We start from the raw sequence: 18,536 nt of genomic DNA, 5'->3' as shown, positions 1-18,536 counted from the left end.
GGCACAGAGTGTACCAACACGGCCCTAAAAGTGGTGAGATGCTTATAGCTGGCAGTTGGAGGTAAAAGAGCAGTGGATACTCACCATACCAGAAACCAGATATCTGGAGGACTATCATGCCCTAGGATGTGATATTGGCTATTAACTACTAGACCCAAATGCGATGGGTAGAGATTATTCTATCATGCCTTGGTATCCTGTGTAACACTAAATAACCATCATCCTTACATGCACAGCTATTCTTAGAGCCTGGGCAAAAACTAATTCAGCAATCATCCACGGTGGCCCAAAACAGTTAAAGTTATCACCTCTTCCATCACCTGACAAGGAGCACAGTCACAGACAACTACTCCATCACCAGCTCCCTCCTGCCTGCTGAAAACAGGTCAGCAGAAGGTCAGTGAGTCTTTTTGTGTGTTTTGGTTAGCTAGGCCAATTAAGCTAGGCCAATGCATAATTTTAAGAAAGAGTTGACAAATCAAACTTATTTCAGAGACAGGACTACCTATAATCAGGGTTCTCACAGAAATGATGAAGAAAGTGAGTTTTGAAGTTCAGGCAAAGACATGTGCACCTAAATCTATTTGGTTCTCTGTGTAAAACACATTTTATTAAAAAATATTCAATTTAAGAAAGCTACCATCCCACATTCCTAACCAGAGGTAGTTGTGTAAATGCTTCTTGAGACAATTACAGAAACTTGATGGACTCAAAGTTGATTGCTTTTTATTTACACTCAGTATTATTCTCATTTCATAGTGACAATTACTCATTTCTCATCAGTTTGCAGTGTGTTCCTTTGAAAATATCTATATTTTCTTTATAGGTCCGGTTTTGAACTATTTATTTTATGGTAGCTTCCAATATCTGAGAAGATAAAGGCAATCGTGCTTGAGAAGTTAAGACCCAGTACTAGAGATGCCTGGGTGGCTCAGTTGGTTAAGCATCTGAGTCTTGGTTTCAGCTCAGATCATAATCTTAGGGTCATGAGATTGAGCCCCTCCTTGGGCTCTGTGCTCAGCATGGAGTCTGCCTGAGATTCTCTTCTCCTTTTGCCCATCTTGCCCTCTCTCTCAATTAAATAGATAGATGGATGGATGGATGGATAGATAGATAAAATCTTTTTTAAAACAAGAAGTTAAGGCCCAGTCCTCCTAGACGCTAGGCATGAGACATGATCTATAGGAACACACTGTGTCTGAAAGAAGGTCATATTCAGAATGTATCACCCATAAAGATGTACCAAGACATGAATGTTTACCTATGATGTGGCTCTGAAATGTGGAATTAGCAATTGTATCTTCATCCTCTTGCAGGTTTTCACTTGCTTCTTTTATCTGCAGCAACAAGAAAATACTATAAGTTCTTATTTATTATATTAAATAGATTCTCCACAATCCTCAGAATGATGGTTCATTCTTATTTATTATATTAAATAGATTCTCCACAATCCTCAGAATGATGGTTCATTCTGTAACAAATGGGTATGCGTGAGTGAGCATGTGCATACATATACGTAGATAGGTAAATATAGATATATAGATTGAGGTTTTCTTCATTCTACTTTCCCCTACTCTATTACTTGGCTTTATCATAAGTTTTAATTACAAGAGCAAGAGCATATTTTTAGAAATATAACCCCAGATATCAAAATGAAGATTTACAGGATACATAATTCTTCATAAGATTTTAAAGATATAGCTTTGGCTTTTAATACTTAATAAAGTCAGTAACAGAGCTGTTAGGAAAAATTAAAGTCAAAGGAGATATAATTCCTCCAGAGACAGTGACTTCTACCACAAGTTATTTTAATAAGAAGAGAGAAAATATACTTAGATCTCCTGACCCTTTCCTGGAATGTAACTCTCTAAGAAAATGATTCTTTTTTTGTTCTTGCCATGATGAAACATAAGGTGACTATGATGTATGCTTATGAAACTAGAGCAGTGACACATTTTTATTGAGTTTTTAGGTCAAAAACATTCCCCTTATATTTCAGTTGAACTATCCAGATGCTGAATGGGGTAGCATTCAGTGGAACTCTAGAGAGACCTGAATAAGTCACAGTATTTTACAAATGAGAATTCTGAGATCCAGCAAGTTTCCTTAAACATATTGTAAGTGGAAATGCTGCGATTAAGACTTATGTCTCTTCCTTTTCAATCTAGGGGCAGCAGTAGCAACAATATTACCAGTATGAACCATAATTCAAAAGCAACCTTGAAATACTATGGAGTAATACGTGCTGTTTAAGCTCTTCAGGCCTGTGATCTCAAAATCCTGAGAACATCGGTAGGTGGTATTGTTAGCCTCCTCCTCCTGAAGACAGACAAGTAATTGCCAAAGTAGTGGAGTCGGGATTCTCAACTTAGCAAAATTGATTCCAGATTTGTGTTCATTTGGGGGAACTTTGTTTTTCTCAAATTTCCATTTGACTGTGCCAGTAGACTTGGCCTCAATTTCAAGATAGCTTGTGGTCCTTGGGAGAATGACCCTAAAAAGCTCTTTTAAAATACATCCTCATCGGTCACCTGGGCAGCCAATGATAATGATGTGAACTGTGCACTGAATGCAATGGGGTTCTGCTTAGGCACATACATTAGAGGCTGTCAGTGGATTTGCTCAAGGGCTTGAGCTGAATGCCAAGAAACTCTTATTTCATACTCTCAATATAGAAAGTCATACGGTTGCACACTGTCCTTGAGCTAGATTTAGCTTTTGACTTTTTACCTAATTTTCATATTTAATGGAATAAGACCAATTATTTATATTTTATAACTGTGGTTCCAATATCAGAATGTAATTGGTGCTTATTCTGTACGTGCTGATAGCCAGAAGGTGGCAGACTCAAGAGATTATGCAGATGGCTACCTGAACCTCTCACAAGGAGAGATCAAGGATTGAATATCCAGAGGCCATGTTCATCACTTTTCTCCCCCATCAGCTCTCTGCTCTGCAGACACTTCACTCTTTGTTAGCACATCCAGGGGAAAGGAGTTAGGGAATGGGGTGAGGGGTGTGAGGAGAAGACTTCATCAACAGTCTGGATACTTCACTAGTAGACATTTATGGAGAGCAGAGAAGAAAAGCACCGTGAGCATCAGCGAGGCTAACATGTTACTTATTTGCCTTCCAAGATTTGCCTAGCTCAGTGATCTGTTTGTGACAAGGCTATCAAAAGACCCACTGACAAAGGGATCCTCTAACACTTGAATTTCCATTAACAACCCAATGTGAACCTTCCATCCTCATTAATGGAGAAATCAAGGAAATCTCATGATATTTTCAGCTCATACCAACTCTTAGGAAAACATGTTTAATGTTCTCCCTTACTGGTAACATGAAATAAGATTTCCTTCAGGCATTTCTCAGTTGATCTATTTTAAACTTGAAGGGATGCCCTGCTAACCTGCTGGAACGTGGGGTAATCATCCTATCAGCCTGTGAGATACTAAACTAAAGAATCCAATAATGAGAATAAGATTCTCATCTTAAAGATAAAGGAAAAAAGGCTCATTCAGGGTTAGTGATCCCTTCAAGGTCACAAAGGATTTCAGTTTTAGAGTGGGCACTCCTGGTCCCTATTCATTGCAATAATTAAATTTTTCAGAGTGCACCATATTGTTACCATCATCCTTTCCAGACCTTCCCAAGAACTGCTATTTTCTGTTAGCGTCTGGCAGTTAGATATGTAGGCAGTATTCCATGTATACATAAACTATATATATATATATATATATATATATATATATATACACACACACACACACACGTATATATAGATATATTCTTTTTAAAGATTTTATTTATACATGAGATTTTATTTATACATGAGAGACACACAGAGAGAGGCAGCGGCATAGGCAGAGGGAGAAGCAGGCTCCCTGCAAGGAGCCTGATGTGGGACTCAATCCCAGGACCCTAGGATCACAGACTGAGCCAAAGGCAGATGCTCAACCACTGAGCCACCCAGGTGTCCCCATATATTTTTATTTAAGAACAGCAAAAATTTTCATAGATTCTGTGTGTGTGTGTGTGTGTGTGTGTGTGTGTGTGTGTGTTTAACAACCTTGCTTCCCATCTCTTCTGGTTCCCTAACCCATCTGTGGAACTTAACTATTATCTTTCTCCAAGTATCATATTTAGGAAAGAAAAAAAAAAAAGCCATCCTATAGTCCTACCTGCTAGCTCCTTGTCAGAACTTTTCTAGGGCTTTATGTGCTTATCAGCAAGTGCTAAATATGGCCTCTGGGGACTTATCAAAGGCATTTATCAGGGAAAATGCCCTTAGTTCTTTCAGCTTTCCTGGGCTGATGACCCATGAGGAGCAGATGACCCATGAGAGGAAAACCTGAAGAAGATGGGTGAAGAATCAGCAAAGGAATGGAAAATGGGGGAGTGTCTTAGAATGTCATAATTGTTGGCTCTAATTATCTATACAAATAGATGTCAATGCAAAATGGTAATGTAAAAAATCCATTTGCGTATGGAAATGAGGGACATAATTTATTTTGGCAGCAGATTCCCCTTGCTAATTACATTTTTCATAGGCTGAACTTAAAATTAATTTTCACTCTTGATCATGCCATGGCTGGATGTTGGTGAGAGGTTGTGGAACTTTTCCTAGGGGTAAGGGACTGCCAACTCAAGATTAAGAATTTGCCAAATATAGGGACAATTGGGATGATCTTCATGTAATGAAGCACTACAAAGATGGGAGTGTTCACAAAACCAAGAAATTTGGCTCAGAAAAGAATGGTGGTTAGAGATGTAGAATTTTCTCAGCCATTGTTTGTTCTACCAGGAACAGATAAAAATTAATGTCAGTGGGATCCCTGGGTGGCGCAGCAGTTTGGCGCCTGCCTTTGGCCCAGGGCGCGATCCTGGAGACCCGGGATCGAATCCCACATCGGGCTCCCGGTGCATGGAGCCTGCTTCTCCCTCTGCCTGTGTCTCTGCCTCTCTCTCTCTCTCTCTCTGTGTGACTATCATAAATAATAAAAAAAAAATTAATGTCAGTAATATCCTATTTGCTGAGAAGTATCAGGTAACTCAGGCAATAACTATGGCTTATTTTTGGTTTAAGTTTGTTGTCAGTATTTTGGGTGCCTTCTAATCATGCATCTCCCACTCTTGTCCATCTTTTGGGCTCTGCAGTTGTAGTGAATAACTATACCAAATAATAATCTCTAGCAGGAAAACATTAAATGTCACTGTGCCCATTATATTCTACTAACCCCTACCATTAGAAAGGGCAGGGAGGAAGGAGCTTACAAAGGCTCCTGGAGAGAAATAGAGAAAATAATAATTATATATACATATATATATATAATAGCAGTGAATTATATATATATATATATATATATATATATATATGGTGAATTATACATATATATGTATTATATTTATGTAATTTCAGAGTTTTGGGGACACCCTTCATTTGGAATTCTGCTTATATTTCTTCCCTGACTCACCCTAACATAAATTGCTTCCCAAGAAGACAACATTTTGCTGTCAAAGTTTATTGCAAATGAAAAGAATGTAATGAACCTAAGTGAGACAGAAAGTGATCTTTGGAAGGAAAACTCCAGAAGGCATTACCTTCAGAAAAGTTAGTCATTTAGAAAAATTTGCAGGAGGAGGGAAAAATATGCACATTTCTTATTAGCATCAAAATAGCATTTAGAACAGAACTATTCAATTAAGGATGCTGAAATTATAACATTTTGCAGAACTTAATAAGATGATAACAATTTGTGTAATTACTGTACCATTTTATCCTATTTCATCACCACAGTATCATTTTAATGGGATAGTATTTGATGCTTTTTTTACTAGCATATGTGATTTTTTTTTTCAGACTATGGGACACTGGGTGAAAAGATACTTGTAATTTAAATTAAAATACCCATATTGAAATGGCCATCACTTTCCAGTGCACGATGAAGGTATATAATGCTATTAATTTCGTTAAACAATTTTTATTTTGTCCAGTGATAGTTAAATAGGAGCCTGGAGCTGCCTTCCTTTGAGACTTTTCATTTCACAAAATTATCTGAATCCACGGGAAGGAAGGACTTCTAGCATACTGCTACGGAGCACATTTCTTTCTTGCTTATTTACTTAATACAGATGCAGTCTTTCCTGGGGATGCCTTTGCCCCCTCTTATAACGATTTTATATAATTTAAGTAAAAGTACAAAGTAACACGGCCCTTGTCTAAATTACACAAAAATTAGAGCTAAGTGGTCTGTAAATGATGGCCTAAATGGGGACATAAGCCTCTAATTAAGGCTCTGAAAAGAGAAAAAGATTTCATTCAGCAAAGAATTAACAGGACTTTTATGCATATTTTAAAATGTATCTAGCAGTCCTGAAAATGGACATGGATATGCAGTTACTAGCAGACTAAGTGGAAATCTGCTACATACATTGTTGTATGTATGGAAATAATCTTTGTAGAAATAATCTTTGTATTATAATCACCACAGATTAAAATAATTAAAATCCCTGAGAACCCTCATAATGAAATATAGTCTTGGTTTGTAAAGGGGAAGAGATAGTGATATAAGACTCTGATCAGTGACTTTACTCAAAAACACATACGATATGTAATGCATTATGTGCAGCTATTGTTTTTATCCCAAGTGACTACAATGAGAAGAATTCTTTGCAACACAGTTTAAAATAGGCAGATAGCAAATTTGCCTTGAGCCCTAGTAGGAGAAAGTTCCTCAAACTCTGAATTTTAAGAGGTTCATGGGTATTCCCATCAATGTGCTATGGTATTAGAATATATCCTATTTTGCATCTAATTTCCTTCCTGGGTAGGCTGAGAACATATAATAAATAGGTTTTCACTGCTAGTCTTATACTAGTCCCAAAGGAGACTATGGCAATGTCCTCTCTGAAATTAGTAATTTTAGTACACTCCACATTGATGATTATGGAGATGAAACAAAAACCACTGCATTTTACATTAAAAAAAAAAGACTGGCTGGTCAACTATCCAGGTTAATATTATTCCTCTGTATGGAAAAGCTTCCCAGCATGACTAATTTTCTCTTGTAGCTAACTAGAAAAAAATTAGCATATCCCAAATGATCATGTATTTGGGGGTGGTTAGGAATCTTTGTACTTCACATACAATAATAAGAGTGTTTCTTGCAGATATTCTGGAGGAAACAAAGGACACTTATTAGTACACTGTGAAAAAGACTGAAGACTATAGACGAAAAGCCCAGAAATTACTTTAGCATTGGGAAGTAACAAGAAAGTAAAAATGAAATTATAAAAGCCAAACAGAGGGTCTTTTTGTTTTTTTGGTACTTCTGTACAGCGAAGATATACCCTAAGCTGTCAGAACCATATTAAATGGGGCATAGTTAAATTGAGTGCCTCCGATAAGGGGCTCTGCTAGGCTATCAAAGTTTTAGATCAGTTGGATTGAATTTCTGGCATATTGCACATTTCCACACGTTCATTCTCTCTCTTTCCTTTCAGTGACACTACAAGGGCAGCCTTAGATATGCTTATAATTTGTGATTTTTGTAATGCAGGGGACATTTGTGTTTTCAAAGAAGGGAGGATATACCATGGAAGCCCAGAAAAAAAAAAAAAAGAAAGAAAAAAAAAGTTTTACAAAGAACATAGTTCACATATGATTTCCAAGAGTTTGATAAAAAAAAAAAAAAGCTTTATAGCTCTTCAGAGACTAGAGGTCTTTGAAAGAAAAAGGTGCATTTGTCGTCACATTAAAGTATGCCTCGGAAATTCTAAGGAACCCTAAACATCAATAAGTAATTAAACTAATAATTAATAGCTAATAATGCCAATCATGATTACTCCTAAAATCACCTCTAAACTATTCCAAAAAAAGTAAAATTATTTTATCTTTCAGATTTTCCCAAGAAAATGGTAGCATGTATCATATCTTACAATCTGTCTTGTTGCACTACAAAAATGGATACAGTAATTCTGTAAAAGGGATTTTTTTAAGTGCTTCAAAACTTATATAAAGGAATAATGAACATCACCAAATCAATTATGCAAGAACAGAAAGAATGCAAAGATACTCAGTGCAATTTAAGGTAATTTTAAAACAAAAATATTATTTGAACCTAGCATGTCCCAGGGAAAAAGAAAAATGCCCTTTCACCCAGCTTTTGAAGGAAATTACACCCTGAGTTCTGGACCTCACAATTAAGAGACTGAATAACTGGGAGTCAAGTTGCAAAGTAGATTTCTCAGTCTTAACACCTGTCTAGGTGGGAAGAACTAGTACACAGAACTTGCAGAAAAAAGGAGCGGTGCTTAACGTGAATCATCCAAGTGGCCATCATTCTCTCCTTTAGCACTTTTAGTTTTCAGAATCATTTCCATTCCTTTTTGTGTTGCTGGGAATGAAGGAAGAGATCCCCAAAACCAATTCCCTGCACCGGAGTATAGTTTGAAGATGACACCTGACACGGGGAGTGTCCTCTTGCCTGCACTCTGGTTCCACCGTCCTCGCCGGAGCTAACGCAGCAGCGCTACTGGCGGGGCTGCCCATTTGCAGTCTCGCTGCCACCTGCCCGTGAGAAGCTGTCACCAGCTTTCTCTCCTTTCCCCGGAACTTTCCTTCCCCTCCCCCGCCCCCAATATAATCTCTCGCTCCTACATTTCCATCAGCAGAGATAGAAAGAAGGCAAGCAGGTTCGCTGGAGAACCGGGATGGGTGGAGCACTTACCAGGGAGCCTTTCGGTATTTCCCCATCCGCTTTGGTTTTGATGTTTTTCTTGTGGTTTCCTTGCGTGCTCGCAGAGCTGCCGGTGAGACAGGAGCCCTGGGAGCTGCCCTTTAACACGCTCCTGCAGGAAACATTATTTGATCCACTTTCTGTCTGTTGAGCTGCTTTCTTATCAACTCTGCAGGTAGAAAGTGATTCCTCTGATAAATTACATTGCTCTTCTTCAATCACTACTTTTCCCAATCCTTTAATGTTTAAAGTAACCTCTTTGTATCGCTTTGTCTTTAAACCTTTGAGTGATAAATGTTTGTCAGGGGCCTTGATCACATCTTCATCTGACATTCCAGGAGTGTGGCAGTTTAGATTTGACAATGATTGATTGATTGTTTGATCTATTTATTTATTTATTTATTTATTTATTTATTTATTTATTTATTTATTTATCTATCTATCTATCTATCTATTTATCTATTTATTTATTTATTTATTTGCTGCTTGTGAGGTGGGGGAAGGATGGAGCCAAATAAAAGCCACTGAAGAGTGATTGCTAAATACATGTCTGGCTTAAGATCAGCGGGAAATGTAATTACCTCTGGAAAGTTTCTAAGTATACGTTTGCTTGGTACAATCAATGAAGTCGGCATACCTTAAAATGTATGTGTAATTTTCTTCCATTTCATGCCATGTGGGTACATTCATGGTTCCCGTGTAGGTTGAATTTCTATCAACCTTGATAAAACTTACTATTCTTTAATTTCAAAGACCATTGGTTTGGTTAACAAAGTAACATGGACTAAATCATCATTTTATTGCTAACTTTTATTTCATTGTTTAAATTCTGGCTAATGTAGAAAAGACTGCTACTCTGTATTTCTGTTTGTATGAAAACATGCTTGACTGGCACTTAATGTGCAGGAAGTCAACAGCTCTCCTTGTTCTGGGTGGGGGGGACCCCTTGCTATCGCCCCCCCCCAACACATTACCTGTTCAAAAGTTCTGTCATAAACGTATCTTTTGTTGAACACGCAACAGGGCTGGGTCGATTTCTTGGTTCCAACTTCATTTGGTCGTACATGTCCTGTGGTGCTTTCAGATTATTTTTGTTTTGTAAACTATTGTCTGGACCCTCTGCCAACTTGGCGTTCCTGGTAAGCTCATTTTCTATTTTACACTGTGGCTCAGGCTTCTTTTTCTCTTTCTTTTTCTCCGATTTTAGTTGTTTGTTTCCAAACCCCAAACCTTTTGCATCTTTTTTTTCCACCTTGGTTTTAGACACATCCATTTTCCTGCTACTGAGAGCTGGAAGCCTACTCCTCCGAAAACCAAACCAGCTGGCAAAGGATGGCCCAGGCTTTGGCTTTGCTTCCACAGAGGGGGGCTTTGTTTGCACTTGGCCCCTTTCCACATTTTCCTGAATGCACAACATGACCTTTTCTTCAATTGTGGGTGAGACGAGGGCTTCGGCGCTCACAGTGCCAGTTCTGGTTGTAGACGTATCTGGACACCTTCCAGAAGTTTCTAGCTTGGAGGTCCTGCTCGTTTCAAAATTGTTCGGATGCTGTGTCCTCCCTGTATCCTGCAGGGCTCCTGGGCAGTCTGTTGGGGTGGGTGGGCATCTGTAGGGGTCGCTGCTGGGCTCCTCAGGGACAGCCACACTGGTGTACCTGCCCTGGCCGTAGCCCTGCTCAGCTTCCGTCCCGCAGGGGGCCAGGAGCTCTTCGGGCTTTGGAGGGACCCTCAAAGGCAACCTGCTTGGGCTCCCGTGCTGGCTGCCTGAGCTGCCTGCACTCCCTAGGGAGCCTTGTCTGGGGGAGGGATGCCCCGGAGGCCTCCCAGCGCCCAGGACACTGTCAGACGTGGACATCGGGGCACAGGGGGTCTTGTTGGGCGAGCCCTCGGTGGAGGAACTCTGCCGGGTGAGAGAATTGCCTCTCTCGGCCGTGTTGGTGATGATCTGAGTTCGAACCTTGCCTGGCCCTTCCAGGGGAGGCGTTGGGGGCTTGTCTCCTGAGTGAGCGCTGAAACTCTGGCTGCGGGCTTTGGCTCCATTCATGCCCAGGGCTGGCTTCAGGTGGGGCTTATTGGAGGAAAGGGATCTTTTCACAGACCTGTTTTCGACCCCATCTTTTCCATCAGCCCCAGGGATGCTGTGTTCCAAGGACTCTGGCATGGCCATTTCCAGGGGTAGCCCTTCAGCCAAACCGTCTTGTGACTGAAAACTCAGTGGAGTCCCATTTCTTTCATCCGCCGTGGTCTCTGGGCTCACTGGATTCCCCGAGTCCTGGGGCTTGGACCTGCTCACGGCCACAGAGCTTTTAGATGCTTCATTCAGACTGTCTTTTTCATGTTTCCCTGGCACCGTGGAACTTTTCCTGAGCAACTGGGGAGACTTCATGAGAACTTTGAGCCCAACCGGGAGGCGGGTTTTCAGCCCTTTCTCATGAGTAATTTGACAACCATGTGGACTGTTATGGCTTTTGGTGGGTGGCGGTGATGAGTGACTATTAACCTGAGATGATGGTGACTCATTCACCTCTAACAAGGAAGGCTTGGGTGATGTGGGGACACAGTCATTCAGTTGTCCTTTTCTTCCTGGAGACACACTTTTGGAGGATAGTATTTCCAGGGGCTCATGGGTGGAAGGACAGTTCTTGGGAGTCCGTAACCCAGTGTCTGTTTGTGTGGTCCCAAGTGTTTGGTGAGGTGGGGTTTTGGGTTTTTGGTCTCTCTTTGGAGAGACCTTTGGGGGCCCTGGAGCCATCATGGCAAATGAACTGGAGGGGGGATGAGCAGAACATCTGGTTTGAGTCACTGTTTCTGTGGAGGGCAGAGGGTGAGTGAAAATAGGCTTTCTGAAGGCCACAGAAGATTTCTTCCCCAGCACTTCCCCAGCCATGACAGGATTAGAAGAAATAATGGGAGCAGAGGATCCTTTCAGAGGGGGGGATTTGAGGATGGTTCTTGCTGTTTCACTGGGGACTCTGGTTTCGGGCTTGGCCGATGAGGGTGGTGTCAAGTAGTCATAACTGGGCCGGATGAGAAGGGAGCCTGCCCTGTCTGGAGGGGGCGGGGGGGATGGTGACTTCACCCCAGCCTCCAGCACAGAGTCACGGTGTTTATCCCTCATCGGGGATCCTGTATCGTCGCTAGGCTCAATGAGGGGCCTTGGCAGTAACTGCAATGGAGGAATCTGACCCTTGGAGCACGGGGCCCAGTCCTTTCTGCTGGATAGTTTGGGACCATGAGGCAGTTGGCTGGGGTGTTTTGGAATGTGTGGATCTGGCCGCAAATCAAAAAGGGGTGCTGGGCTCTCAGTCTTCTTAAACCGTGAAAGTTTCCCAGGAGCTAAAGCTGGTGATTTTTCAAGAGACACTGGGTCAGATGAGGGGATTCTCGAGGTGGCCTCAGGCTCCATGATTTTTAATTTCTGAGGTGAAGACTTGCCCCTGGCAGGGATTTTTGTCAGACTTTGCTTTTGATAGATACCCATGGACACTGAAGACCTAGAGTTACTCTGGCATGACAAATTGAGTGTTGATTTGGCCGGTCTTTGTTGCTGAGTACTTTGTGTGACTGTCCTGGGGCTGAAAGAGCCACTGGGTACCACAGCAACCTTATCTACATCATCTTTTGGAATGTTTTTCTCCATCTCCTCTTCAGGTCTCTTTAAGAAAGTGTAGTCTCCTGCAGCAGCTGCTGTCGGTAGATGACCAATTCCCTGAGGTAAAAGTTCAGTGTGTTCTGCCTTGGGTCCAGTAGGGGCCTGATTGATGGAAATTTCATTTCTGGTAACAGTGACAATGCCAGTTTGGTGAGAGCTGAATTCAATGGGCTCTCCATCTTCCGCATCAAATATGACAGTAATGCATTCTTCTGAAGAAGTCCTTTTTACAACCCTTTGCTGCTTAATGAAGCTAAATGTCTTTGGCCTACTCTCTAGGGGGATGGGTACTTGTTTTTCCTCCTCATCAGGAGACCCAAGTTGAGATTTTCCAAATCCCATGATGTCCAGGTTCTCCATGGACTTGTCAGTGTCAGCGGTCAGTGACAAGTCTGAAGGGCTTTTCTCGTCACTGCTACCTATGTGCAATTCATCGAGGGCTTCGTTGTCATCGGTGTCTGAAAACTGGAGACTGAGAGCCACACGGCCCAGGCCACGTGGCTCCCTCTCTCTCTGTACCTGAGGTGGCTGCACACTTGGGTATAGCTTCCTCTCCAAGGGGCAGTTGCTGGCACAACTAGTCAGCTTTTTAGGCCTTTCCCTGGGGTAAACTGAGGACATGCCTTCTGAGAAGTGTTTTCTATTCAGCTCCCAGCCAAACAGGCTGTCAGAAACACTGTGGGTTAATTTACGACTGTGCAGCCTGCAGCTCTGGCTTGGAGCTGCCTGGAGCAATGCTAAGGAGGAAGAGTCCTCATCAGCATCATCATGGGAATCTGTGTCATAAACAAATGCCTCATGGGGCTCCTTGCAGGGGCTCCTCATGTCAGCTGGTTTGCAGGGGGGGTATTCCTTGAGGCTGTTACTCTTAATTCCTGGAGAATATATTCCTTCATTGGAGTTCATGCAATCTTTATAACCCCATTTGGTTATCACTGATGGAGGTTCAAGTAACACTCTTCGCTTCTGTAGCTTTCTTAGTCCTTCCAAAATGTGACTTTCCTTGATACGAGTTGGAGGTAGTTCATCTGTAGGACTAGCAAAGCCACTTGGGAGCGAAGAGTCAATACTTAGCCTTTTATCCCAGTTTTGTGATGATTTCTAGGAAAGAAAAATAGGTATCAGAAATCACTGATCCATGTGGATCACAACTGTATAAAGGAAAAGTCCCTCATTAGACTTGATTCTAGTGGTTAAGTATTCATCTATAAGTGCAGACATTAATTAATGCAAATTAATCATTGACTATGCAGTGAATCTCTGCTTTTCCAGCTTCTAAGCTAAGTAGCCAAGGATATAATGAAGTAGTAGGTAATGACCTTGCCCTCTAGGAGCATGCAGGCCAGCAGGGAAGAGGAGATTGGGTACAGATAACCAGAAGTCAAGGAAGCAAGTGAGAAATACCAATGTGGTAGGAACTGCAGAAATTCAGAGGAGAGAGATCAAATCTTTGCTAGGAAAAGCTGTGAAAGTCATAAAAGGAGGCTTTTGCTTTGTTTTTTCATTTATTTTCTTTATTTATTTTGAAAATTTTACTTATTTGACAGAGAGAGAGCAAGCAAGAGAGACTGAATAAGCAGGGGAAGTGGCAGGCAGAGGGAGAAGGAGATGCAGGCTCCCCACTGAGCAGAGAGCCCCACACAGGGCTGGATCCCAGGATCCTGGGATCATGACCCGTGCTGAACACAGATGCTGAACTGATTGAACCACCTAGGCACCCCAGTTTTGTTTTGTTTTTTAAACCTACCTAGCCCTTGAATGAAGGATGAGTTTGCCTTAGTTTAAAAATGGGGGCAGCAGGGCACCTGGGTGTCTCAGTGACTGAGCATCTGCCTTTGGCTTGGGTTGTGATCCCAGCCTGGGATTGAGGCCCACATTAGGCCCCCCACAGGGAGCCTGCTTCTGCCTCTGCCTATGACTGCCTCTCTGTGTGTCTCTCATGAATAAATAAATAAATAAAATCTTATAAAAAAATAAAAATAAATAAAAATGGGGGAAGTGATTTCCGGATAGATTACCGGGATGGTAAAGACCTGAATTGTGAAGATAGATTCAAGGTACACTTAGGAAATAACCAGAAGACTATATGGCCTCACTGTATAGCATTTACAACAGGTAGAGAGGGTAAATGGAAAAGCAAGTTGGTCCCTAACTCTATGGTCCTTCCATTCTAAGATTTGACAGTTCTATAACTTCAGGATAGAGAGGAAACATCTATGAAACATATACATCTAGCAGTGGGGCATTGACTGTTAGAACCCTATAGTAAATGATTCACCTACTAAGAAAGGTCAACTTCCTGTCCCTCATACTATCCTAAATACTAGTGCTAGTTTTGGCCAAGAAATGACCATAAAAGGCATTATTTTCCACACATTCATATATTTCACAGTATTGCTAACAAGAAGTGGAAGGGCAGGAGAGAACTTGCATTTCCTAAGCATCTGCTGTGTAGCAGCCACTTGAACAGGGCTTTGATTTAATATTCAGAGCAACACCATGAGGGAGACATTATCAACCTTATTTTACTAGGGAGGCAACCGAGAGGCAGCATGGTTAGTCTGCTGGAAATCACAGTTGAGGAACAGCTGGAACAAAGGTTTCCACTCTGCTTTCCCAGGCTCTTCCTATGACTCAGTTCCAAAGTAGTGTTGTGGAGATAGGCACCCAGGCAGGCTGCCCCTAGAGCCTGCATACCTACTGACATTGCGATGTTACTAGAGCCAAGCTGAACCTCCATTCTCTCCTCTGTGTGAGTCAATGTCAGAATAGAGATCATAGGTTATCCTTACGCCCCTCTCTTGAATGGGACCTGCAGAGTTTAATCACAAACCAAGACTCAGGGAAATTGGTGGGATTTGGGCACTGACCTCAGTCTTTTTTTTTTTTTTTTTTTTAAGGCTCTATGATTTAATCCTCTCTAGTCCTTGAATGAAGGATGAGTTTAAATAGGGGGGAAATGATTTTCAGGTAGAAGAAGTGGGATGGAAAAGACCTGGATTGTGAAGATAGGTTCAAGGTACTCTTAGGAAATAACCAGAAGACTATATAGCCTCACTGTATAGCATTTACAAGAAGTAAAGAGGGTAAATGTTGTGTGAATCTGGTGGTTTCAGATGTCAGATGTGTGCTCTGTGCCCATCTTGGCTAAGAGTGAAACTCCCATTGGCCTCTCTGTACCAGCTGCCCCCCCCCCCCATAACTGAACACAGACTGTGGGCTTGTACGTAGAGGGAGAAAAAGTCTCAGAAACTTACATTGGAACCTTGGCATTTTAGTAAGCTGTGAATATTTGCTTGTACCTAAGACATTTCCATTAAAATTACCCTTGCTATCAACAACAGCATATGGTGTTTATTTGTTTTTTTTTAATCTGTTAGATGTTAATTGTTTTTAAGTCAAATTATGTATTTTCTATAGAAAATTCACCAAGGTCAGAAGTTGCTGTGCATAAATGCTATTTGGTGATGTTTCCCCTTTCTTCTCCTTTGCTTCTTTGCCGTTAAAAACTTCTTTGGCAATCAGGAGAAATCCTGTTAGTTACTTTGGGTATTATAGACCAACCAGTGAGCAGGCTGCCACTGCTTGGATTTCTAAGAATTTCCATGATTCTGAGAGTCACGTTCACAATAAGAAGAGAAGTCAGGCAAAAGTACCCTATAAGAGCTCGAAAAAGGCAGATTTGTTCAATCCCTGGAAGATGTGCTCAGCCCACCTCCTGCTGCCTCTTCACAGCCTGCCCCCTGTGGTTTGATTCATCCCAGGGCCAGTAGCTGCAAACCTCCCAGGGCCCCGGGCACTCTATGCTGTGAGATTAGTCACATTCCTCAATCAGTTTTCCACAGGATGTTATGGTATTTAATAACTTGAGAAGAGTTTGGAACAATCTGTAAAATTGAAAAAAAAAAAGGGAATGAATCCCCTTAAGAGAGAGGGAGGCAGAAACTGGCATTCCCACAGGCAGCTTCATGCATTGCTTGGAAAAGAGCTGTTCTTGGGATGCCTGAACATCCCAAGCAGCTCAGCAGTTGAGCATCTGCCTTCGGCTCAGGGCGTGATCCTGGAGTCCCGGAACCGAGTCCCACATCAGGCTCTTGGCATGGAGCCTGCTTCTCCTCCCTCTGCCTATGTCTCTGCCTCTCTCTCTGTGTCTCTCATGAATATATAAATAAAATCTTAAAAAAAAAGAAAAAATAAAAGAGCTGTTCTGGGCTGAAGGGTGCTGCTGCTAAAACAGGGGCCTTGGTTTGATGCCCACAGTTCTTTTTTTATTTCTTGATTGGACAATAGTTCTACAGAATATTTTAAAGAACATTCTTGTTCTTAATATAATAAATCCATCCCAATAATTGGAATAATATTTGAAGCTTGGCTGATTCAACAAAGCCACTATATCAGCAAGGTAAAGAGTGAAAGTTCCGGAATCAAATAGCCAGCTCTGCCACTAGCTATGAGAACTTTGGCTCGCCACTTAGTTTCTCAGCATCTCAATCTCCTCACATCTCAATCTCCTCACCTGTATAATGGAGAAATAGGAGAACCTACTTAAAAAGGCTCTTATGAGCACTGAATGAGCTAATACTTGTGAAATACTACCAACGCTGCGTGGCATGTGGTAAGAAATCGTGACTTAGATCCAGATTTCTCCAAGTAGGATTTCTCCAGATCCTTCTCCAAGGAAGCCTAATGCATCTCATGCTGGCTTCCTTTCTGTATCCATACAGAACAACATTTAAAAAAATACTTGTGAATTATAAAAGAGCCATTGGGCACATATTTATTATCCTGTAAGTTAATATTGTGGTCAGATTCAAATTCATATTCTATGAGTTTATTATGTAAGTTAATACTAAATGAGTACTTGGTAAATGGTAAGTGCTGTAGAAGTTCCTGAAATAATGTAAATTTAAATGTCTCTGTGGGAGTGGGTCTAGTTTGCTGCATCCTTGAGAACTGGGACTTCTCCCTGGGAGATGTGATAGGCATGCTGGTACTGCAATCCATTCTGGGACAGGACCTTAGGAAATCCCCAGATCACAGCTGCCCGAGTATATATGAAGCACATAAGAATTTAATTTCTCTGTTTTCAGGGAAGAGGTTTCCCTACAAGATCAAGGGTTATTAAAATTGGAAGAATTTCAGGGGGGAAAAAAAGAGGGTCAAGTCAAGGCAAAGAAAGAAAAGATAAAGGCTCTGAGAAGGAGAGGGAGGGAGAGCGGGAGTGAAGAGAGCAGAGCAAGGGATTTGGAGCTGGTGACAACCACAAAGACAGGGAACGTCCCTGACCATCTTCCCAGTCTGTTAAGAACCAGGCCCCAGAAGTCATTATTCAGAACTTCGAACATCTGCTTAGAAGGAACAACTCTGATAATATACATACTTTGTATTAAGAGCCTGAGTCCAAGGGAATAAGCTCTAAATTTAAGTTTGAAATCTTTCCCAAGTTCTTGTTCAGAGTCTGACAAAGCTACTCCCTCACTACTATTTTCTGGTGGTTATAGAGTCTTTCCAGGTTCTTTGCTTCCAATCATAAATGGAGTTTACACAAATGATAGAAAAAATGACCTCCAAATCTTCTGATATGGGGTTTCCATTCTTGTGGACTCTGCTTTTCTTTAACATCGGGAAACTGCAAAGATAGCTATTCTAAGCACTCAGCTTACTCCAGTGTGCAAAGATGCTTGTTCAGACAGTGAAGGAATCTTCAATTGTGGGGCCCCCTTTGCAGATGGGAGCTGGGTAACAGCAGGAGTTAGTTAACAACCCAGGAAAAGAGCTCCTGGCATCTGAGTAGGAGCATACCTACCTCCATGGAAGCCACGGTCCCTGTCACCTACCATGGTATTGTCTCTCTCGGCCATGCCACCCTCCAATTTATAGTCCATTAGTGTTTTATGAGGCTATAAAACTGAGTAAAGGAGGTCAATATAATACATGCTATGCTTGAGTAGTAAATTCTGACAAAGCTAATGATACTTTCAAAAGTTTGGGTCATTTATTCTGAGATGATGCACCACCCTCCCTATTGTCCATGGGGGAAAAAACATTCTCTTTGAGTTCTCAAGGGATGCCCAGTCTGGGATGGTTTGGCAAGTAGCCTTGCTCACTCTCTTTTGCAGTGGACATTAACAAGTCTCTCTGAGCAT

At 41.5% G+C, this 18,536-nt stretch overlaps 1 protein-coding gene across 16 annotated transcripts in view; it reads right to left on the bottom strand.

Moving 5' to 3' along the window:
* The window catches only part of NCKAP5 (NCK associated protein 5), a 947,559-nt gene that overhangs the window by 94,862 nt on the left and 834,161 nt on the right, over window positions 1-18,536 (bottom strand). For all 16 annotated transcript variants that reach the window (XM_055316283.1, XM_055316284.1, XM_055316277.1 and 13 more), the window contains 3 exons: window positions 9,713-13,491; window positions 8,730-8,907; window positions 1,262-1,337 (listed from right to left, as the gene is read on the bottom strand). In XM_055316283.1, coding sequence (XP_055172258.1) covers window positions 1,262-1,337; window positions 8,730-8,907; window positions 9,713-13,491 — 4,033 coding nt within the window. The remainder of the gene's footprint in view (window positions 1-1,261; window positions 1,338-8,729; window positions 8,908-9,712; window positions 13,492-18,536) is intronic.

The sequence above is a fragment of the Nyctereutes procyonoides genome, unplaced genomic scaffold, assembly GCF_905146905.1.
Source record: "Nyctereutes procyonoides isolate TBG_1078 unplaced genomic scaffold, NYPRO_anot_genome, whole genome shotgun sequence".
In the NCBI taxonomy this organism is placed as follows: domain Eukaryota; kingdom Metazoa; phylum Chordata; class Mammalia; order Carnivora; family Canidae; genus Nyctereutes; species Nyctereutes procyonoides.
The sequence above is the reverse complement of the archived record's forward strand: the minus strand, read 5'-3'. Positions and strand labels throughout refer to the sequence as shown.